Here is a 23,620-nt window from a genome sequence, read left to right on the forward strand (position 1 = left end):
GCAGCTGTGATATCGGACCTGGTTTTTGTTACACATCCCACCGAGAAAGCTTTACTGGTGCTCTCGGGGTAAAGAGTGATTGGGTAAACTCGAAGTCTTACAAGTTGAAGGCAGAGAAGCGCTTACTTTCCGGAATGCTTCCAGTGAAGGGACCGCCCGGAGGAGGGGCCGCGGTCTCACAGCCCCCTCCCGCCCGTACGAGCCCTCGGTGCTCCTCCCGCACCTGACCGTGGTCCAACAGGTCCCTGCAGCCGCAGGTCGGGTCGGGTCGGGTCGGGCCGGGCCGGGCTGGGTGCGGCCGGACCGGAGCACACCCGCCTTTCCGACACGGCGGAGGCGCCGCGGGACCGCTCCGGCCCGCCTGAGGGGAGCCCGTGCCGGGCGCGCGGGCCGGGCCGCACCGGCGCCCCCCGGCCCAGCGGCGCCGCGAGGGACGCGGCGCGCCCGCCCCGGGCCTCCCGGCCATGGAGCCGCTGCCGGCCGCGGAGCCACCGCCGGCCGCCGCTCGCCAGGTACCGGGCGGACACTGGGGGCAGGCCAGGTGTGGGACTGTGCGCGGTTCAGCGAGCCCGCCGGCATCCGCCGGACTTCGCTCTGCGGCTCGTGGGGCGGGGATGGGTGTGAGGAGCACCGCCGCCAGTTGCGGCGGCTCAGGACGACCGGCCACTGGAAGGTCCCGGCTCCGCGGTCGAGCGGGCGGCAGCGATGGCCTTTTCGTCTCTGTTCAGGTGCCCCCGAATTCGTAGGAGGAAGAAAGAGTCCTAGGTACCACGCCGGGGGAGAAATGCGGTCTCGGGGACCTGACTTTGTGAGGCAGGGGAAGGGCGGCTGTTCGGCACGACTGAAATTCCGTGTCGGCGTGAGCGCCGCATCTCCTGAGCTGTGCCCCATCATGTCCTGTCCTGCCCCATCATCTCCAGCCGTGCCCGCTGCTGTCGCTGCCGTATCGAGTGGCCTCGGCTGGCCCACGCCTCGCAGGGGGCCCCAGGAGAGGACCCTGCGAGAGGCGGACGCCTCGCGTTCATGTCTCCCGCGTTGTGCAGCTCTCTGGCCGGGCTCCCAGCTGGCATCCCTCCCTGTCTGCGGGCCAGGGACACCGTCGGGAGCGCTGCTCTTCACACAGGAGCCGTTTCACCTGTGTCACAACTTTTTGTTGTCCTTTCGCCCATTGAAATATGTCCCTTCCAGCTGGGGAAAGGGACCAGGGCTTAGCAACGCACATTGTGTTAATTTCTTGTAACAACTGAAGAGAGGGAATTGGACTGTTCTATTCAGTGCAATTTCACCTGTACTGTGCTGTTAGTAGAGAGCATTAGAATTTCAGGAGAGAATGACAGTGATGCTTCTGTTGCTGAAATCAGTAGTGAAATAAAAATGTAGCACAAGTCTAGATAAGAAGCAGCTGAGGTAGAATGTTACTTATGAAACTATGTGATATGAGGAGGATAGGAAATAGTGGTTAGAATCTCTGTGATGACACAAAAGACTTGGGGACACCCAAGTGAAAATACTGAATGGTAGATTCAGAACAAATTAAATTACCTGTCTCTTTCCAGGATGCATAATTAAAACATGGCACTCACTAATGCATGATATTATAGATGCTAAAACCTATGCAGTTTCTAAAAAGGGAAAAATCAAGCAGCTGTCCATTTAGAAGTGTGATACACCAAGAACACAACCACTTTGGAAGTCCACAATACACAAACTCAGGAAAGCTGGGAGAGGAAAGTTTGCTAACTAGCTATTTTCTATGGTCTTATGCTTTTCCCTAGGCACCTTTCATGGTCATCACTCAGAAATGGGATACCACGCTACACTGGGCTTTGATCTGAGACAGTATTATGTTAGTGCTGCTTAAGGATTAAAGGTTCCACTTAAATGTGTAGCCGTACTAGAGGCAGGAAGTCTTATGCTTGTCAGTTTATGTGTCTATCTACAGATGACTTAGATTTTTTTAGTAATTTATTTTTTTTCCCACGAACATTAGAAGCAAGCATTTGAGTTTGTACCATCTGCTATATATGTTAAATAGGCTTCTGCATCCATGAAATAGTGATGTTACCTTCATACTTAGTGCACAGAACACAAGCAAGAATTTTATTCATTAAATGCTGGTTCCTCCCTTGAATTTCACAACTTCAGGTAAAATATGATCTTTCTGATGAATAATTCTGAAATGTTCTCTGGCAGCACAGTGGTGATCTAATGAGAGGATTACTGCATATTTATTATAAAGCTCTTTTATGAAGATACAAATATTAATTTTTGAGGCTACTGGCTACATATTGTGCTCTGAACTTTGGTTCTTTCCCACAGAAACTTTCTGGAACCAGCTGATTTTATAGTGTCATTAACTATTCATAATTAACTAAACCATTGAATGGCACAGAAATATTTAAAATACTGCATAAAACCTTGGATTAGAGTATGTTAAGATGCTGGCATGCTTTACTAGTAAGTCTTGAAATTAATTTCATTTCCCCAATTCAGGAATTTTTTTTACTGACCAATTATATTAGCCAAAATATTTTTGAAAATACTCGATTCACATTATTGCCTTAAACATGACTAAGAATGTCTTTGTTTAGCAGCCTACCTCTGAGTTTATATATATTTCTCTCCTTCCACTTACTATTTTTCAGAGAATTACAGAAGATTATGGGTCAGACTTATATAGGAATTAGCTGCTTAATACCCCTTTGATTTCTCAGTGAAAAAAATGGGATTTACGTATCAAAATACCTCTACAAATCTGAGTCTATGACAATTTTTAAAAAATCTTTAATAGACTGTGTGAAAAATAATTGTTCTCACCTATTTTTCTTATGTATAATGTTTTCCTTGTCTTCCTGAAATAGGTAGAAACAGATGACCAAATAGCCCTCCTTAGTAAGCCCAGGAATAAAGGAGGAAACAGTGATCTGGCATCAGCTGGATTTAACATTATTAATTCAATCATAGGATCAGGCATTATAGGTAAATCTACTTTTCTTTACTATCCTGTATTCATCCTTGTTATTCATGCATGACTATCCAGCTTGGACAATAACACCGATTCCTTACTTTCTGCTGCTGTTTTTAAAGATTTTTCTCTGTATTTATTTGCTTCCTTTGCAAAAATGTTGAGGTGTCAATTGAGACCACACCTTAGTGATAAATACCCCAGAGTTTCTTGGCCATAATGGTCAGACTGGTTGGGCAGGTGCTGACTGAACTTCATACTTAAGCAACACTTTGTCCACTGAAAATTATATTTTGGAGGTGATTAAGCATGGTGGTCCAATTTGGGAGATTACTAGCGTTTTTTAAAATCTGAGTTTTTCTTTATTTTGATTCTCACAAATAAATATTTGGAAAGAGTCTTCTAGAATCTCTCCTTTTCTGCTTTGCAGGATTGCCATATTCGATGAAGGAAGCTGGTTTTCCTCTAGGAATACTGCTTTTGTTTGTGGTTGCCTTAATCACAGGTACTCTAAAGGCAGTTTCTGTTGTAAAGATAAAATTAGTCATGCAATATTTTACCTTATCTTGAGCTTAATGATACCTTAAACAAGTATATCTATGACAGGTCATAAAAATGACTAATTTTTTCCTTACCTCACTAATCTTTTCTGCAGATTAGTAAAAGTAGAGAATTACACTGTACAACATGAAGCTGCTTTTTGACTGCATTTATTTTCATGAAGCCTTAGTTTCCTAGTCAAGGTTACATTTGAAAGAGTGTTCTTATTTTTGCCCTCATAATCATCTGTTTGAGTCCACTGTTAAGACTGGACTAATTAAGAGACTGAATCCTGAGAGGGTTTTATATGACTTTTAAAAATAGACCACAAAATGAAAACCTTTGATTGTACTATGATTTTAAGTATTTTTCTTCCAATATGAGCCTATAGCTCCTGGATTTAGTGGATTGAGAGATTTTGTGAGATTTCTCATTCCTGCTCTTCCTAGTGCCACTGCTTTTCTTCTTAGAGCCTTTTTTCTTTGGTTAGAGGAGTGAAAGAAGGTGAAAAGTAATCAACCACAAGTTGGCTCATATCGTCTTTAACAGTAATTTTATGTTTTAACAGATTATTCCATTATATTGCTGATCAAAGGAGGAAATCTGTCCGGTACCAAAACCTATCAAGAGCTGGTCAAAAAAACCTATGGTCTTGTAGGTTATCTAATCCTTTCAATTCTCCAGTTTTTATATCCATTTATTGGTAAGATCACATAAAATATAAATGTTTAAGTTTTATAAGTAACAAGCTTTTTCACATTACTGCATCATTTCACTGATTGAATATTAAGAACTATATAAAGAATGTACTGTATATGCTTCTTTGCTATTTAAAAAAAATTAAATTTATTTTATGGGTTCTGAAGAATGAGGAGGTATTAAATGAATTGAAGGATCAGAATAATAGAATTGAACTGAAATGTAATAGCAGAGAAATTCATGATTGCACATATGAAAATTAATGACCAAAGTAGCTAGAAAAAATAGCAAAGGAGATTCTGTTCTAGATTGAGTAGCAGAGCACAAAGCTGATGTGTCTGAAAGAAAAGGAAAATATGAATTTAGGAGTATACTGAATTAGTATATTTTCAGAGATGTGATGTTACTGTAATTGGAGAAGCCACTGTTTAGGTCTTGCTCTTCAGAAGCATTAGTTCAGCTTCATACCCAACGAAGTACTGGGAAATTAGGCACTCAGACCCCTTGGAAGAAGAAATAGTAAATGAAGCAAAAGGTATAATCTGGGCAGGAGTTTATTTGACCAGAAGTTTGAAATAAAGTTCTGTTCTGAATCTGTCTCCTGCTGTAGCAACATAATTAAATTAAATCTTAAATAGTCTTGATATTTTCACACATGGGGCTGCAAGATGAGATGACTTGAGATATCAAGAGTCTGACTTGGTGATCATGAAGTCACAGATCAAAACTCCTATTTGGGTCTGGCTACAGATACCTGAGATTTTTAAGGGTGGCAAGTTGCTGTTAGTGCAGGCAACAGTGTTATACATGTAATTGTACTCGTTTGCAAACCAAGTACTCCCTTAATAATACAGAAAAAGAATTGTAAAGGTCTTAGTCCTCACCATAGAGCTATGGTTATGCTCTTGTATGTGTTTGCATTAATTTGTATAAGTAGAGTTAATGACTTACAATTTCACAACAATGAATATTTATGTATAGTTAAGGTCAATACCTAAATATGTGCTGTCTAAATGCTAAAGGTTTTGATAAATATAATTTGTGTATTCATACACATGTGCACAAATTTACGAGCTGTTAGTGTAGAGTTAGATAAGAATGAAGTAGTAGTGTTAAGGCCACAGAACTTAGTAATGAGAGGGAGAAATTGAAGTCCATATCTCATCTCTTAATTGATTTTCTCCTTCTTTCTTCTGGTTTAAAGAGTTTGCTAGCTTTTTGCATGAGCTGGAAAGTCTGTTGTATTTAATTGAAGAGCTGATTATTTGACAAACACAGGAAATTTACTAAATAGAAACAAGCATTTGAAAGTAAACTGACAAAGAATTGCTATCAGAAACAAACAGTTTTAGGAAGCCTTTTTTATCCTCTTCTGAAGTAAGTTTATATGGCCACTCAGCACAATGGTCTTGCTTATCAGGCTGCATTAATGCTTAGGTGGTACCTGTTTAAAAAAAAGCAAAAAAGGAAGTGTTAAAGAATTATTTTTTTAAACCTGAAACTTTCAAGTTGTTGCTGCTAGCCAGAATTTATCTTAGAGGGATAGTGGCATGTAATCCTGAAGTCTACAAAATGTGTGTATTCAGTGTTAATCAAATATTTTGGATATGACTTGTGCTAACAAAAAACTTATTTTCTTTAAGCTATGATCAGTTACAACATAATAACAGGAGACACTTTAACTAAAGTTTTTCAGAGAATTCCTGGAGGTAAGATGCATTTAAAAATTTTAAGAGTGGGGGATTATGGATTGGATAGAAGCGTAGCATAGGTATTTTGCAATTACCTGTAATATAGCTTCTAAAGTACTCTTAAATTTAGTTCAAATTAAGGACTCGAAGCATATGTCTATGAGTGGGGTTTTTTGAGTTTGTTTTGTTTTCTTTAATAAGCCTTTCCCAAATAAAATCTATGAATCCTAGTCCTTGGCTAGCAGTGGACTCAGTGTCAGTGAAGAGACCAGATGCTTCAGTGAAATACTAAGCAAATAGAAGTGAGTCTTCCACAGTTGGGTATTTACAAGATTATTGGGTTTTGTATTTTTTTAGATGATGATGATGATGATGATGATGATAATAATAATAATAATAATAATAATAATAATAATAATAATAATAATAATAATTTAAATAGTGAAACTGTACTTCATCTAATGAATAATTCTGGATAAGTTGCAAATAATATAATGAATGTAATGCTTTTTAAATCATGCCCCCTTGTTTCCCTTCCTGTGCTCTAAGTTTTCACAGCAGCATCAGTGGAGCAATTTATGTATGTGTTTGATATCTACTTTAGCACAAAAGCAGCTAAATTAAAACATTCTTCACTGGGAGATTAAACTGAGAGAAAACATGCATGTAATGAAGTGGAAATGTGAATTTGTATGAACTGTTTCATTTCCACAGGAGAGCTGTAATTTTCAGCATGTGAAACCTGAAAGGTGGATGTAGTTTTGTCACACTGTGTTGTTCTGTGAATAGCTGATCAAATTGATAGTGACAGTAGATATCTAATACTTTATATATAATATGACTTCTGTAAAAGGGGGAATCCCCAGCATGGCAAATCTGATTACCTATGCGGTAGAATACCTGCCTGGAAAGAGGTGGGAAAGCTTTATCATCTCCCAAAGAGGGAACAGAACACTGAGTTTTCCATGTCAATTGCCGGTCACTTTCCAGCTATAATTTTTCATCAAGTATTCGTTCAAGCCAATGATTTATGGTGGCCTCACTGAAACTTGTAGATGTTTTATTTTAGGTTGTCATTGCCTTGAAAAAACACACCAGTTGTGCAAACAAGTCCCACTGATTGCATGGAATATTATAAGAGCATTGTTGCCCTCACATGGTAATCTACTTTGCAAGTGGAAGCCAGCTGATAGTAGGAAAGGAGGTCCCCAAAAGAAACCTCAAAATTAACTTATTTTAGGTCATTTCTTAGAGAACAATGCTATCCTAAACAGCACAATAATTGATGTCAACCCAGAGTATCAAAAAATTCTCAAGACTAAATGGCAGAAAGAAGGAGAATTTTTTTACTTTCAGTCTCCCAGCATTGACCCAGACATAATGAAAGACATTAATACCAATCTATATGTAGGAATCCAGACTTTGCAATTTTGGTTTAATATATCCCATATGTTATGCATTTGGTTTGAATTTGCAGAATTCTTGTGTTCATGCCCATGCTGTGCATGGCTTTCTCAGTGTTAGTTAATGCCTAGTTTTCAGTATTACTTAGCCTGAGTAACGGGAATAAAAGCTTGATCACCAACAGTTTGTTACTTACAACCTTTCAAATGTAGCTAATCTTTTCCTCAAGTTAGTCTCTTAAAGAAATAAATTATTTTCTTTTTTGCTTTAGTTGGGGTGGATAACGTGCTTACCGACCGTCACTTCATAATTCTTCTTACCACCATCATCTTTACCTCACCTATATCTTTATATCGAGACATAGCAAAATTGGGAAAGGTAAATCATAACAGCAGTTGATTTTTGGTTTATTGTTCTGTATGCTATTGAAAATAAGTGCCAGTCATAACTTTGTGTAAATAATTAACAAATACATTATGCTGCTCAAAGGACCACCTTTCAGCAGCTTGCTGACTGAAGTCATGTTTTTACCTGTACAGGTATCTCTTCTTTCTCTGGTTCTGACCATTGTCATCCTGGTTGTTGTGATGGTGAGAGCAGTAACCTTCAGTCCACAAGTGTGAGTATTCTTACACTTGCCATAAAGTGAAATTCGTTCATATAGAAACTGTTATTTCCCTGTTGCATTTACCTGCGTAGCTGTAGAACGTACCTGCTTTTGAAAAATCTCTATCAATAGTAATACAATGAACAGCTAAATATACTTCATCCTTTGTAATCTTTTCTTCTATTGGGTATAAGCAAATTTAAAGTCTCAAAACCCCTAGAGATAAAAGGGGAATTATGGATGCCTAATAGCAGGTGGGTCCTGAATTGGCATGTGAGATTGTTGGTCGTTTAAGGGTTTTGTTTTTTTTTTTTTTGTTATTATCAGACTGCCTATATTTACAATCATTAAAATAGCTACTATCTTAGGAATATTTCTTGTTCTGATAAGATAAATATAATAATTTCATAATAAAAGTAAAATACAAATACTGTCAATTTTTTTAAAATAACACAATAATAAAAGCTTTATTTTGTCATTTGAGAAAACTGTATGATACCAAAAACTCTTACTCATGCATACTCTGAAAGTAATATTTAACATTGGACATTGGAGTGTTCTAGACAATTTAGTTCACATAAGTATGTGTTGTGACAATATTTTTATTATTATATTGCAAGAAAGTGCTACTAATCTATTATTTTTCCTTAAAGGCTTAGAAGGGCTGTCTTTCTTCTCATCCTTTAAATGTATAGATTTATTAATAAAGATGAAAAATTCTACTTCTGAACGTGCTTTTTTTTATTGGAACAGATTTATATGCTATTTCTTATGTTTCCCTCAGTAGATTCTTTCACCAGGATTGTTTCAACAGTGTTAGGCACAATTGTTCAGTTGTATTACTGCTGTGATACATGGGTTAATTGCAGGGTATTCAGGTTTAATGGTACGAAGATGCCTAGAATAGCAGTTTCTTAAGTTGTACCAGATGATGTTGTCTATCATCCACAAACTCTCTCTCAGAACAGTGTGGAACTTCCCTCCCCACCATATTTCTGGAGCAGCATGTTTTTCACACTGTGTGTCAAAGGAGTTTTTAAAAGGTTAATCTCAAAACTCCCTGTTAAAAAAGGAAGAAGCTATATATAATAGTTACTGATAACCTTGTTACTATGGTAACATTTCTTCTCCACAGTTGTGATGCACTGAAAAATATGGAATGCATGGTTTTATTTTTTCTTACAATACATGCCATTTGGTTTTGAGTGATTCTTGAAGTTTTTCTTAATTCTTTAGAGACTTCCATTTCTGCCTTTACACTTTTTGTTTTCAAAAATGCATCTACCAAGTTGATAAACAGTTGGCAATTTTTTTTCCTCACCAACATTCTGTTAATGTCTATTTTTACTATCTTTGCTATTTTTATCTTACAGTTAGACATAGTTTTAACAATTAAAGTATATGTCTATCTTCTATTTTGTTGTATTGTGGTATGGATTTTTTTTTGCCATGAAAAGAAAGAATACTGCTATATTTTAATATAGGTCTCATCATATTACAAGTGAAACATGTGAATTAACACTTTTACTTTGAATCCTTATTAAAATACAATAGAAGTCAGAGTTCACAAATAGATTTTTAAAAATCATTATTGCAAAAGCACAGTCCTTGTATCTGTCACATAGGAAAAGAATCTGTACAATCGTGGATAAAGGCTCAATGGGGAAAAGAATATTTAATCCCTAGAATTGTTATATGGCAGAACTCATTATGTTCCTGCCATTGATGACAGGTGATTGCAAAGAACAAACTAGACAATTCCATGGTTTTCCATTCCAATCCTTAACTGGCCTTTTCTTATGAATTCTTCCTGTGTATGACTCCATTTCATATTGGTTGCTTCTTGGCCTAACCACAGTGGATATGAACAGCAAACTATTTGTGCTTTTTCAAGTGCTTGAAAAACACCTCTAAAAAAGCTGTAATTTGACCCCCTTTGGGGATCCTTTCTATAGACTAAATAAGCACAGTTCCTTTAGGGTTTCTCTTTTTGTCATTTCCTGTGCTTCTAATCATGCTCAATGGCTGCCTCAAGTCTTCTGCAAATTAAAGTAGAATCATGGTGCCCCACCCACCAGGGATATTCCCTCTGAGGAGCAGAGAAGATGATGTATCTTAAATGCAGAGTGTTGTAAGGTCCCATTCAAGTGTGTCCCTTGGGGATTGCCATGCCTCTGTTTATGTAACCTAGTTTGATGTTAGCCTCTTTGGAAGATAGCATGATATCATGAATGCGCCTTGAGTTTGCAGTCTAGTGGAACTACCAAGCATGAGATACTCTGCAGAACTGTTTGCCAGTGATTTTTTCCTTTTCTCATGAAGTTTGGAATTTTTTTGTTTGTTTGTTCTATCTGCCTTGTTCTTGTGAAGTCTTTTTATCCTCTGCATAACTGTAGAATTTGTCATTACAGAATTGAATGCTGCTTTATCAGATGATTTCTCCATTTACCAGCTTCTTTATGATTTTTCTTTTTTCATCCTGTTCTCTAGCATGGTTGTGTTAATTGCACATTTCATGCTTTCCATTAAGGACATTTTTTGCTTTTTGTTCCATCATTCAAGTTGTTCCGAATACATTGAAAAGTACTGGACTCAGATCAGGTTCCACTGGAATCCCATTTGGATATCTTCCTGCTTTGATAATTACTTTCTGAGCAGTAATCAGTTTTCATTTACTTTTAGATTTTTCAAGGTGAATACTTCTTCCCTTTGAGAGGTACAAGATCATTATGTGGAAATGATAAAACATTTTTTGCTTAGCTGCAATCCATGCTCTAGTTGAAAATTAAATCTTGTTTGGACAACAAAGCAATTAAGGATATTTTCTGCAATAACCTGAAACTTTCTGCAATGTTCTAGACCATCAGAGAAACAAAGAGATGATTACTATTTTAAACATGAATTACAAGATTTTGAGTGTTGCTTCTTTTTTTGTTTGTTTTCGTCTTTATTTGCTTTGGGTGTGGGGCTGGTTGTCCAAGGACATTTTAGGAATGTTACTGTCACATTCTGATGAGGAAAAACAAAATGTATTTAAGATGTGGGATTACTTGGTTTAATTTATTTCCTCTTATGACAAATATAAAACTTTTTTTTCAGTTTTGGTTTTGATAACCACCATCCATATGATTATTGTTAACTTAATGACACAATAAACCTGCAGATAGAATACAGTGTTCTGGATTATTAAGAGTTCATTCTCAGTATTTTAAGATGTTGGATAAAATTACATTTTGACCTGATCTCTATAGCCATCTGCTTACCCATGGCTGGGTATTTGTGTACTGTGATCAGAAAAAATAGGTAGGAGTTAACCTGAACTGTCAAGTGCAGCATGTTGATACTGCATGAAATAATTTCATGCTTCTAGCCTGAAACTAAAATTCCTTGCTGTAAAAAGAAATATTTTATGTAGCTTATAAAGAGGGATCATTTTAATTTAATTTGGTGTTCTGTAGCAAGAATGTTATGATGTCAGTGTCTCCATAATACATAAATGTCTATGAAAAACTTCAAGAGCATCTGCTACACATAAAGAGGATGTGAGAATTACTCAACTGGCAGCTGATTCCAAGGGTAAAACACCAAGAGCTCAGGAAAAAAACTTGAAAGTAAAAAGCTGATTCTTTCCTTTATATAAAAAATCCACTAGTAAGCAAAGGTAATCTTTAATGTGTGATAAAATTAAAAAACCCAACTAAGCTACTTTTATATTTACAGAACTGTTAAGTAATTCATTAAGGAAGAAAGAAGAGTAGATATAGCTGTATCTAAGTTTGGCTGACGTAATAGCTTTGCCTTGTCTGTGTTCTTTCACAAGATGACTTTGATTAATATGAAATCCAAGGCTAATGTGAGCTGCACTCATTTTCTTTCCATTATATTGATTAAAGTTATATTCAGCATCTATGAACTTTTCAGTATCTTTAAACTTCTAAAGTTCAAAAATACCTAGAAAGGTATTTTACCTTAGAATAGAATTAAATCAAAGTATTACAATTAATTTCCTAAATGTTTAAATCATTGAATTAAACCTGAATGAATCTATGAGATGATTCTGGATTATATTGTTAACTGTTGGTTTGCACCTAAACTTGGCAGTTTGACACTGATCTTCAGCCCAAAACAATGGAAGTCTTGCTCATTCCAACACGTAGCTCCCCTGTTATATGACTGTTCCTATCTAGAAATCACCTTTCTTTTTTCAAGTAAGTGTTGCATAGCCACAAGAGATCAGGGTTGAGATTGGGGATATTTCTTTCTCTTGCCTTCATTAAAGATGTTTTCCTTCTCATGCACTCTTATACTGCAGCATTTCTATATAAGTGTGACAGAAGGTTCTTTTGTATAGCATTGCTCTTAAAATGGGGACAGTTATGCTGCAGGTGTTTTACAAGAAGTAAAAGAGAGGCCATCTTAGACTGCCAAACATAATTTGTTACTCCTGATCTGGATGCTTACCCTGTTAGGATGTCTTATCCTTTGCCTGGTTCATTTGTTCTTCTCAGTTTTCCTGTTCTTATGTAGATAAAAATGAATATTTTCAAAACTTTTTAGAACTGATTAATATGTTTATTATTATATAGTTTCACTTACATATATTGAAGACTCAGTACAGTCTTATTTTCTTACCTTCTAGGTCTTCTTCATTGCTAGGCCTCACTACTTTCAGTCTGTCTTGCTTTTGTCCTAGTTTCAGCTAAGACTTTTTCTCTGCATGGGAACTCCCTTAGGCTGTCTTTTTTCTCAATCTTTTACTATTTTTATTCCAAGAACTACATGTAAATTACATCTCAGGTTTTACTTTGTGTTTCAGCTTCTGCTATATATGATAGACAGTACAGCTGTCAGCAAGTGCATTTAGTTCAAAAATGTATTTCTTCTCTTACCTTTCATTGTTTCATCTAACTAATACTTCTTCAGTGTGAAAAAAACTTCCTGTTCATGCAGGCATAGCCTATGTTTTTGTACACTGAGTGAGAAGCAGAGAGCTAGCTGTTTTTTTCATTCATGTATTTTCACAGCTAATACTATTCTTGTATAAGCAGCGGGTAAAATCTTTCCCTAATAACTCCTAACAAGAATGTAGGTCAGAACAAAAGTCCCCTCTAAAAAAAAATCATCTTGAACAGTAGCAGCAGGATTGAAAAACCACAAGAAGTTATCCTGTATTCTTGTGATATTCTTTCAGTGTGTGCATGCATCTGCCTACAGAGATGCATATATTAAATCAATTTGCATATGTTTACTTTGACAGATGATGTTTCCATTAGCTGCCCTTTGGCTTGTGAGTGATTTTCTGTGATTGTTCACTATATGGCTCTTCTATAACTAACACCAACTGTCTTCTGGCACAGTTTTCTCCTTCTGAGAAGTTTTTCTATGAAGTCGTATTTTATATAGATGCTTTCATGTCACCTGCACCCTTTCCCAGGAGCTTTTCATATGTCTATTTGTTCTGCAGACTGAACTTGGGAGTAATTTCCTATTGATGTGATCACAGTTCTAGAACTGTTGGCTCTCAGTTCCAGACACTCAGAAGTGAAATTCCTGGCTGTGTTTTCATTGCATGAGGTCCTTCTATTCCCACAAAATGAAAATGTTTTTCAAAGCACATGCAGCAATATATAAATTACTGAAGAAAACAGCACATCTGTACCAGAATACATTGTAGGATATTACAAGCTGCTGGTAGTGTTCAAATCAGGGATCTGAAATTCTTCCTCTGTTCTGTGACTAGAATGGAAGGAATTTATCTTCTTAGGCTCTTAAATAAGCAGGATTTTGTTCTTTTGGGATTTTTCCCTAATAATACTCCTAATCTGATTTTTCATTCATCGCTAAAGCAAAAAAATATTTTAGTCTTTTGCATATTGCTAGTGCATGAGCTAACACTGTGCAAGGGGAAAACCAGCTCCTGTGATTTTTTAAAATTAATCGGACACTTTATTAAAAATGTTTCAAGTCAAATTCATATGCTTTCTGAATTCCCTTTTTAAATCTGTATTTGTAGGAGCTCATAATATAGCTATAACATTGCACAGGGTGTACCATTTTCACAGAAATTAAATGTGTTTCAGGCAGAAGTGTGTCCTTTCTTGTTTTTCAGCAAAAATGTGTTTCATTCTTTATTTCTTTGCGTTTAAAAATATTTTAATTTATAAGGTATTAGATGATCTAAGTTTATTATTAATAGGAAAGAGCCAATGAAAACTTCTGCCATCAAATGAAAATACAAAACAAATTTTCATTTTGTATGTTTATTATCAAAGCTGACCTCTAGTGGTTACAGAGTGGAACAGATGGAGTGTTAGCTTCCTCTTATACTCTTTTTATTTTGAAATTGTTTTGCAATTTTTCCAATCAGATGTGAATGTTTTCCTTAAAAAAATTACATTCAAAATTATTAATATTAATTTTCCAGACACATATCTAGGTGTAGTGATTTGAAATCAGTGGCGCTGTAATATTAAGGGAGCTTTTATACGGAACAGCAGCAGCTATAGAGGGTCAGAACTCCAATTTCTCAAGACAAATACCAGTAGCTCTATTTAATCCATAGTACTTTACATCTACTTGCTGAGTCTGAGAGTATTTTAGGAGGGCCATATTCAGCTGCCAAAGGCTTGAAGCAGTATGTTACAGCAGTTCAAGACAATATACTGTACCTGAGGACAAAAAAAAGGGAGCTTGATTTTATCTTCAGGTTCTGTTAATTTCAAAGTTAAGCTTCGCAACCACAGCTTAAGAGCTGAAAAGCTGCTCTAAGTCTGAACTGAATGTGAACGAGGTACTTTAAAACTGGGTTTTATTAATACGGAAAAGGAAGGATTGACTATTTGAACTCAAGAAATAGTAAGATATGAGTTCTGAAAGAGGAAACTGCAACTTTTTCTTACTTTTTTTTACTATTACTTTTATTTTAATATGTTAGGGGCTGGAGGTGTAATTTAAACATTTGAAAGCAATGAAACCTGGTATAGTATATGCCACTGCAGCTGTCAAAACCAGCGAGAGGGAGAGATCACAAAGAGAGGGAGAGATAAAGCTGCCATTGTTACCTTCACAGAACTGGCCTGAGTGCCATACTGCTTCCTAGGGCAGTAGGAAAAGAGCATCTTAAGGCCTCAGGTGGCAGCAGCTTTCCTCTAAATAAAAACAGAGCAATTAAGGTTAGCAGTAGCCAACTTTTTAAGAGCAAGCTTCTCTGGATTATTTTTCATTGTCTGTGCTTTAATATTACAAATTCAATATTTAACTAGCTTGTGAATTTCATTTGATCTTTTTAGCAAATTGTATGTCTGGAAAAGGATATTTTGTGTCCTTCCCTGATTTTTCATTTTGGCTCTTTATTCCAAGATGAAGTTCATGCAGTAAATGGTTTTTAACAAAGTTTGCTGATGGTCCTCCTCTAAGCATTGCAATTACCACAGGTCCAAATCTATGAGCATATCTTAGAGGAGGAGGTGTGGGGAGTATTACATTCTAGCCTTACTGTAAAAGTCTCCATGTACTCTCTTACAATTTCTTTTATGTTTTGGGAAGTAGTGGAATCTCTTTACTATGAGGAACAGTTGGAAGAGGTGTAAAGAAGGCAAACTCCCTCACTTGATTTGTAGCCTAGTAAAATAGTATCTCTAGACTGCATTGATTGCATGTTTAAATTCAAAGGTAGAAATTGCCTCTAAATAGTCAGAGGACATTTTCAGTTGAGATAACCTTAGTCAGGATGATTTACAGCTTTTACCTTCCATCTTGCTATTTCTTGGTATATGCTGACTTGAAGAGTTGAATTTACAAAACTGAAACAGGCTGACGTTTTTGACTATAAACACTGGTTACAGAAATACTTGAATCAAAACAAGGGAGATGAGAAAGGTATCTCCCTGGTTTCAGCTTGTTAATAAACACTGGGGCTATGTCAGAGAGCAATAACTGATATTTGAAAAGAGGGTAACCTATTTAAATGTCTGTTTTAGACCCAAATCAGAAAATGCATGGATATTTGCAAAACCAAATGCAGTACAAGCCATTGGGGTGATGTCATTTGGTAAGTGTTTTTTGCCATTTGGGTTTTTTTCCAATAATCAATTGTAAGAAACTATTTATTATTTTGAAACTAGAGCTATTTAATATTTTGAAACTAGATTTTTTTTCTAATATTCACGTTAAACTGGTGTTGAAAAAAAAAAACCGAATTGTGTGAATGATCCATATGACTGTCATTGTTATTGTGTCAGACATTAACCTCCTCCAGTGTCCATTTGGCCCTGGAGGCTTGCCACTGTAGCAGAGACAGTGAGTGCAGCTCACCTGTGCAGGTCATCCTAAAGCCCCTGCATCAGTGGGTTTGTCTAACTGATAAACTAGGGGCTGGGATCATTCTGCATTCCCTTGGGTAACCTCTAACAGAAAAGTCCTCATTCTGAAATCTGTTCCTGCCTGCAGGATCTGCCATATTATTTCTTGTTAGCATTGTGATAATCTGAGGCCTCCCAATGATTGCTGCTGCCTAAAATGGATACCAAATGAAGTCTGAAAGTAGCAAATGGCTCTGTAGATTTAAAATAAAAAACAACTTCTCAAATCTGCTGCTGGGATCTTAAGTAAAAGGAGGAGGAAATAGCTGTGGAATGGAGATGTGGAGGGTGGGAAATGGCATAGCATTTGAGGATAATGTAATCAAAATCATCTGAGGATGAATATAAACCTTCATCAAATCAACTAGGCAAGCAAAGGTTCGAGCCATTTATCTTTGCCACTCATTGCAGGATTAATGTTTGTATTTAATAATGTGTGGATTCAAACTGTGCTGTGTCTCTATGCATTTATGCATGAATTCATACATTTGCTTTAACTGTCATGTGTGTTTCAGCATTCATCTGCCATCATAACAGCTTTTTAATATATGGGTCTCTGGAAGAACCCACATTAAAGAATTGGTCTAAAGTCACACATATGTCTGTGGCCCTTGCTCTTATCATCAGTGTAGCGTTTGCTGCCAGTGGATATATGACTTTTACAGGATACACAGAAGGTAAACTGCTTGATCCCTCAATTTTGGTGCTTGGTATAATCCCTACGTTTCTGCCTTCCTGTCTGATTTTTTTCCGTAAACATCTTGGTGACTGTAAAAATGCAAATATCGTAGTATATTTGGATATAAATAGGACATTCCTCATAGTTACCCAACAACCAAAATGTGATCCAAAAATGTCAGCTACATGCTAATAGCTGTCAGATTCTTAAGCATAAGCCTCACCAGTGAAAGTCCCATTTGAATACTTCCATCACTGAAACACTTTGAGGACTACACAGCTATGATTTATCCACATGGTCCAGCAGCAGAGAGCAGTAAGAACAAAAATTTCCTACAGGGTATCTGGTATATATCTGTATATTTTTTCTTACATTTTTTCTTGTCTGTACTAATACAGCATCTTAGAGTTAGAGGTATTTCCTATCTTTGCAACAGCTGTTCTGGTGTTACTAATCCTACTGTCCCCTCTGTTGGGTATATGAATACACATAAATATATATAACCAATGTTGCATCATGCTATTTAACATCATTTTGTTGAAGTGAGAAAGGTATGTTCATAAGAACAAGGTATAAATTGATTTCAGTGCATTACTTTCTTCAGAGAAAATACACATTATATAAGCAAGCATATTTTCTGTTACTTAAGAGTGATTGTAGGAGGAGGCTTCCAGGCTTTTTTCTTTTCTGATGAGCAGCAGCATTTAGTTGAGAAGAAAGAAATTGTAGGATGGGGACTCTTGGTTTATCTGTCCTTTTTTCCTGCCTCCAGTGCTTACTCCAGCAGAGTAAGTCACTGTCCTAGATGTACTGTAGGTAGACTGAATGCAGGCTGGCTGAGAGCTTTGAGGTACAGAAAACTCTTCCTGCAGCTCCTCCTCAGCTTATGACTCTTGTGTGTTAGCAGGTTCCATCTCACCTTCTGTCTTCCCTGCCAAAATCTTTTGGCTGTTTAAAGTACACCTTATTGCTTCTTCAGTGCCATTGTGATTCCGAAAGTGGTAAATCATGAGACACTGTCATAACTACATAAAAGAGAACTGATACATCATCTGGTCACTGTCTTGTACTGTCTCTTGTTCTTCAGAAATCATTATTACAGATGCACGGTAAAAAAAAAGCAAGTTGATTTGAAGTTTATAACGATGCTTTTGTTTTTAGATATAAGATGATTTTCTTGGTAATAATCCATATGTATACAATGGGCCTTTGAGGTCAGAATACTTAACATTCTTTTCTACAGCTTATTAGCTGTGATTAGATACTGTCAGGGAAATGAAGTTCTCCACAGGCAACTCTCATCTTTTTTTATGTAATTGTTGTTCTAGGAGTTTTTAGGGAAAATTTTATTTTCTACACATAAGCTTTCTTTCTGAATCTGTCACATATTTATTTAATCAAACATCGGCATCTGACACAAAATCTGTGTTATGGGGAAGATAACAGATGAAAAACTCTGATATATATATATATAAAAAATATTTTAAAATGTTTTTTGAAGATAAATGCTACTTGAGGTAAAAACACTGCTTAACCAGCAGGATAAGCTGAAAGTTGTTCCCGGACATAACTTGTGACTGTAACTAGTTACGTGTCAGAAGAGGGGATCAGAAAATCTCAATTACTCCAGTAACTCCAGTAACCTGCACTTCAAGTTGCAAATACAGGTAAATTATGTGAGGTTCAAGCTAATTGGTGTTTTGCTATGCCTCAGGAGATATATTTGAAAACTACTGTAGAGATGACAACCTTGCTACATTTGGAAGGTTTTGTTATGGAGTTACTGTAATTCTGACCTTCCCCCTTGAATGTTTTGTGACCAGAGAGGTAAGAATTTATTACATTTTCCCTTTAACACTGTTGTTATGTATTAATAATTTTGTCACATTCTTAATACGTATTGTGGCTGAAGTCTATGGTTGATCTGTGATAAATAGCAGCATATTTTATCCTGCTACATGCAATGAGTATGGGGGACTGGTTGTACTGTTTAGACACTGGCCATATAATGTTGTTTTACATTTGCTATAATATTAGTCAACGTTATTATTAATAATTACTTAATGATATCAGGACTGCTTAAAATTTCAAGTTTGACATAAATGACGCTGTTGTTATAGAATTGAGAATAGCCAAAAATACATACTTTTCAATCTTAATAGTTTTTCTTTTTAGAAGTATCTCCATCTGGGAAATTCATCAATTTAATGAATAATTGTAAGTGGATTTATTCTGTAATGGGCAAATGGGAAAAGAGGAAATTTTGAAATCCTACTGGTAAAACTAAGTAAATTTGGGAAATGTTCTGCAATTTTAGTAATGATTGTTGTGAGTAATTTTTGGAAGCAGATGAAGATATTTTCTTGAAGCAAGGTAAGTATAATTCAGCCAGTGCATTCTCACCCATTCGTTTAGTTTCCTAAGTAAGAAGGTTTGGAGTAAGTTGTTTGATAACATAGGGAGAAAAATCAAGGTTTAAAATTGTGGTTCTGTTTCAGGTGATTGCCAATGTGTTTTTCCATGGGAACCTCTCAACAGTTTTCCATGTTGTTGTGACAGTAGTTATCATTGCTGTGGCGACTGGTGTATCATTAGTGTATGATTGCCTTGGAATAGTTTTAGAGCTGAATGTAAGTGAACCTGTCTACTCTTCTATTTAATACATCACTTATTAATAAATAAGAACTTTTTTAAATCCACAGCTCTACTGAAAATCTTACCTAATTTGACATAGTCAGTAATAGTGTTAGAAGAAGGAATTACTGCTTCAAACACAGATAACTAAGGGTGAAAGGAAGTTCAAGAAGTAAAATTCATATGGTTGGGGTTTTCGAACAGTTTTGTAGATAAGGCAAGTGGCTATGACCTACAAAATGTGTTAAGCCGCAGCAGAAATCACTGAAATACTCATTCAAACTGTATAGTGGTACTGAATTTAGCACTTCTTTCTTCAGTCCCTGCTTCTGATTAAGTTGGCAAATTACTTAGCACTGGGGCAGATTCTAGTGAATGCCTTCTGCCACGGTGGCAAAAACCACAGGGAGGCAGAAAGAAAGAACCAGCAGTAGCTGGTTCCACAGCTACTACAGTAGTGACCACAAAGATGGTCACTAGAAATATACAATCAAGAGCAAGCAAAAAAAGCAAGCATTCCATCAATGCAGTAGGTTTTTTTTTTCTTAAGCAGTTAGTCAGTAGTCAAGCTGATAGCTTTATTCAGTCACAAATACAAGTTGATAGTCAGGCATCTGCATGGGTAGGTCCTATCTTGTGTGGGTTTTTTGCTTTTCCTTTTTAAGAGAGAATTTGAAAATACAGCTGTAGGTATTTATTGGATGTAATAATTATGCTCAGAAAGATTGTTCAGTCTTGATATCTAGCAGTAGGGCAAACTGAATAGACAGAGTATTTACATGTGAAAGAAAGGTGATCTATCTTTTCAGCTGGCTTTCTGTCCAGCAGAAGAGCTGTCTTTTGGCTCTTCACCACAGATGGCATTTGATACTATTTCTCTGACCCTGGTTACTCTTTCCCTGCTTTCTGGTTTTAGAACAAAACAGAAGCTATTGTGTTTGCCTGGTGGTAATTCCCCAGGGAAACTATTGGGTCATATGGGAGTTAAAGGATTTTCTTTGTTATTCTTTTACTGGGATGCTGGTTTGTGTTACTTCACAGACCTAAAGCTTAATTTTCATGGAGGAGATACTTTGTGCTTGTACCTATTTCTGATGTCTGTACTGATGACTGTTAACAGGTTCTACCATACAAATATTGGAAGTTTTGTACAAATGATGATGTAAAGTTATTGCTCAGGCTGGATTACTATCTGGCCGTAATTAAATTGAAACATAGTGTTTGTTAAGTATGTAACTAAATAAACATTCAAAGTTTCTACATAAAATTGCTCCCTTTTGGCATGTAACTCATATGCCAATGTGCAGTGGCTTTACTATAAAAAGAATTTTTGAAAGTGCTTTTTGTTTGTCCCTAAGAGAGCATTTAAAGAGGAGCTGAATTTTTAGTGAGAAGAAAGGTTCTACTCTGTCAAAAGGAGCTTTGCTTTCATAGGGAAGTCAACTTAAATCAGGTTATAAATGTCAAAACTGCTCAGAATTCTTTGAACTGCTACATGATGCTTCCACTTTTCAAAAAATTTTATTCCTTTTAAGGGCAGTGTTATATCTAAACTCCTCCATGGAATTATCTTAAATATTTTAATTCAGTTCAAGTATTGAAGAATTATGTTTAGACTTTATCTCTTAAGCTGAGAAACTTTGGGAAATAAGATTAAATGCTTCTTGCAATGTTAAAATATTATTCTGGATCAGCAAAGCAAAAGCATTTAAATAAATCTTAATTATTAGAAATAGTTTACAGATATTTTTGCATATTTTTGGGACCATTTTTTGGAAAAAAAGGTTTTCCATATAGCAACACAGGAAAAGGGCTTTATCCTCTGTTTTTACTGTTGTGTCAGTCTAATCACAACTGTTTAAAAATTTAGGTTTTTTGTTCTTCACATCTAAATAAACTTGCTAATGAGTTTTTTTCTATTGCTCTTTCCCACACACAGGGAGTTTTGAGTGCTACCCCACTTGTTTTTATCATCCCATCAGCGTGTTACCTAAGGCTGTCCAAGGAGCGGCGGAACCATCCAGATAACCTCATATCCTGCCTGATTCTTGTTCTTGGTGTGCTAGTGATGGCAGTTGGGTTTGTCATGACTGTCTTGCATCCCCAGGAATGTAGCCATGGAAAAGAAATGTTCTACTGCTCCCCTAGTAATGTTTCTTTACACAACAGCACACTTCCACCTTAGGTATTTATTTACATACTTGATTTTATGCTGCCATCCTTTTTCAGGTGAGACTTCAGTTTTAACTGTTGAAACACAAAATCTCAGAGGTGCCTTTCAGTAGACATTACTTGAATAACTTGCAAGCCTACCAAAAAGGTTGCATTTTTTAACCTTAGTCTGCAATGCTGTTTAAAAGCGATAAATTAAATGTTTTGGAATATAAACCTTTCCCATGTTTCATTGATTTAACTTAGTTTTTATTAATTTTATAATCTTTCAAGTGTATTTATTAGCACACTATGGTATGGGGGTTTTTTGAAGTCCTAAGAAAAAGTATTTTTGGATCTCTGTGTACTACAATTCTGCTCTTAAATTGAAAGACCCTTATTAATTCTGTGTTTGATTTTGCAGTGACTGTCCTTTAGAGCTGAAAGCTTCCCTTTTACTGGATCTTGAGTCAAAGGAAATTTTTTATTCTGACTAAACTGTAATGGATACAATTTAATTGTAGCTGTTACACTATGTGGTCTTGTAATTAAAAGATATTGCACAAATAAATCCACAAGAGTGGATTTCAAAAGATTGAACTAGGCAGTCTTTGTAAAAATTTTAAGATTGATGAAGAAGGAAATTACATTGCAGCTCAATTCTTACAGTTATAATATTATTCATTATTTCTGAACCTGAATTGAAACTAATACTCTAAACCTGATTATCATTCTAGTCCTCTGTTGTTTTTCAGTAAATGACTAATGATTTTGTCATGATTTGTCAAATTTTGGTGATTTGCTATGTTTTCCAAAATTCATATAACATCAAGGATTCATGTATATATACGTATGTGTATAAATATACATATATACATAAGTATATATAAAAATAAACTCACATGCCTATAGAATAGGGCTAATTTGAGGTTGAGTAATATGAGTATCCTCAGTCATATCAATGCTGTCATTTTGAAAATGTTTTGTTACCAAATCAAAATGTGTACTTAATTTTTGCATTATTGTAATCCTAGTGGTTCCTCATGCCAGCTAGATGTGTAATGCTACTTCATTTTTATGCCGCTTAATGAGGATGGGTTTTGTCTTCATCTTGCATGACAAAGTTATGTCATTCAAGACTTCCACCTAAACAAATGTCTAAGCAAGGGTCACTAATACTTGTGATAATGTTTGTGAGAAAAACACACTTTTAAAAAGTAGTAGTGCTTCCAAAATAAATGCTTTAAATATACCGGGGTTTTTTGTTATTTCTTTGGGATTTTTTTTTAAGTTGTAAAGCTATTAGAGAGAAGCGTGAGTATTACTGTGCTTTCCTTTCTCTACAAAGTGTCAGCTTTGGGAGTGATAATTTATTTGTTCTCCAGGTACCTGATACTGTTCACCAAGAATTTTTCTCATGAGTTTAGATTCAGTAATAGCTGATTTTTTCTTAGCTGTGGGTGAATTGTTACTGAATAGATTAACTTTTTTTCTATGCCAAATGGAGTCAAACCCAAATAATATTTCCTTGTGACACCCAAGGAGATCTTTTTGATCAATCTTAATTCTTTTATGAGCCTTGTTGTTCTTTTTTTTTCTGATTTTTTTTTTCTTTTAAAATAGGTTACCTTGTTTCAGGTATTAATTATAAACTATCTTTGCTACACAGTGTCAGTGGAATAATTTCCATGTCATTCTACTGAGGCTGTGTTGTTATTAAATCATGTTTGTATGTCCTTTATGAAGGATGAGTCTTTATATGCTTTTCTGCTTTATAAATTAAAATTAAGGAATTCTTTATCACTGTTCATTTTAATAAGTGTAAAGTCTGAAGTAGTAATGGTCAGTTAAATATTTTCATTGCTGCTAAAGCTTCTCTTGCTCTTAGAA

General features: G+C 36.1%; 1 protein-coding gene across 2 annotated transcripts; it reads left to right on the top strand.

The window, feature by feature from the left end:
* Positions 1 to 431: 431 nt before the first annotated feature.
* Positions 432 to 23,538, top strand: SLC38A11 (solute carrier family 38 member 11). 2 transcript variants are annotated; one of them, XM_054515506.1, is made up of 12 exons: positions 432 to 512; positions 2,862 to 2,979; positions 3,396 to 3,470; positions 4,074 to 4,208; positions 5,848 to 5,913; positions 7,571 to 7,677; positions 7,839 to 7,918; positions 15,886 to 15,956; positions 16,782 to 16,943; positions 18,660 to 18,772; positions 19,444 to 19,575; positions 21,519 to 23,538. In XM_054515506.1, the coding sequence occupies exons 1-12, from the start codon at positions 465 to 467 to the stop codon at positions 21,762 to 21,764; spliced, it is 1,353 nt and encodes a 450-aa protein (XP_054371481.1). In that variant the 5' UTR covers positions 432 to 464; the 3' UTR covers positions 21,765 to 23,538. The 2 variants fall into 2 exon arrangements, with proteins under 2 accessions (XP_054371481.1, XP_036243189.2); XM_036387296.2 differs by lacking the exon at positions 16,782 to 16,943.
* Positions 23,539 to 23,620: the final 82 nt, after the last annotated feature.

The sequence above is a fragment of the Molothrus ater genome, chromosome 7 (assembly GCF_012460135.2).
Source record: "Molothrus ater isolate BHLD 08-10-18 breed brown headed cowbird chromosome 7, BPBGC_Mater_1.1, whole genome shotgun sequence".
In the NCBI taxonomy this organism is placed as follows: Eukaryota; Metazoa; Chordata; class Aves; order Passeriformes; family Icteridae; genus Molothrus; species Molothrus ater.

What these genes read in the sequence shown, in the direction of transcription:
- SLC38A11 (XM_054515506.1), top strand. Translation starts at nt 465, where the DNA reads ATGGAGCCGCTGCCGGCCGCGGAGCCACCGCCGGCCGCCGCTCGCCAG. An exon ending in GTAACCTTCAGTCCACAAGT is followed by an intron (nt 7,919 to 15,885) that starts GTGAGTATTCTT and finishes TGTCTGTTTTAG; the next exon opens with ACCCAAATCAGAAAATGCAT. An exon ending in CATTGGGGTGATGTCATTTG is followed by an intron (nt 15,957 to 16,781) that starts GTAAGTGTTTTT and finishes TGTGTGTTTCAG; the next exon opens with CATTCATCTGCCATCATAAC.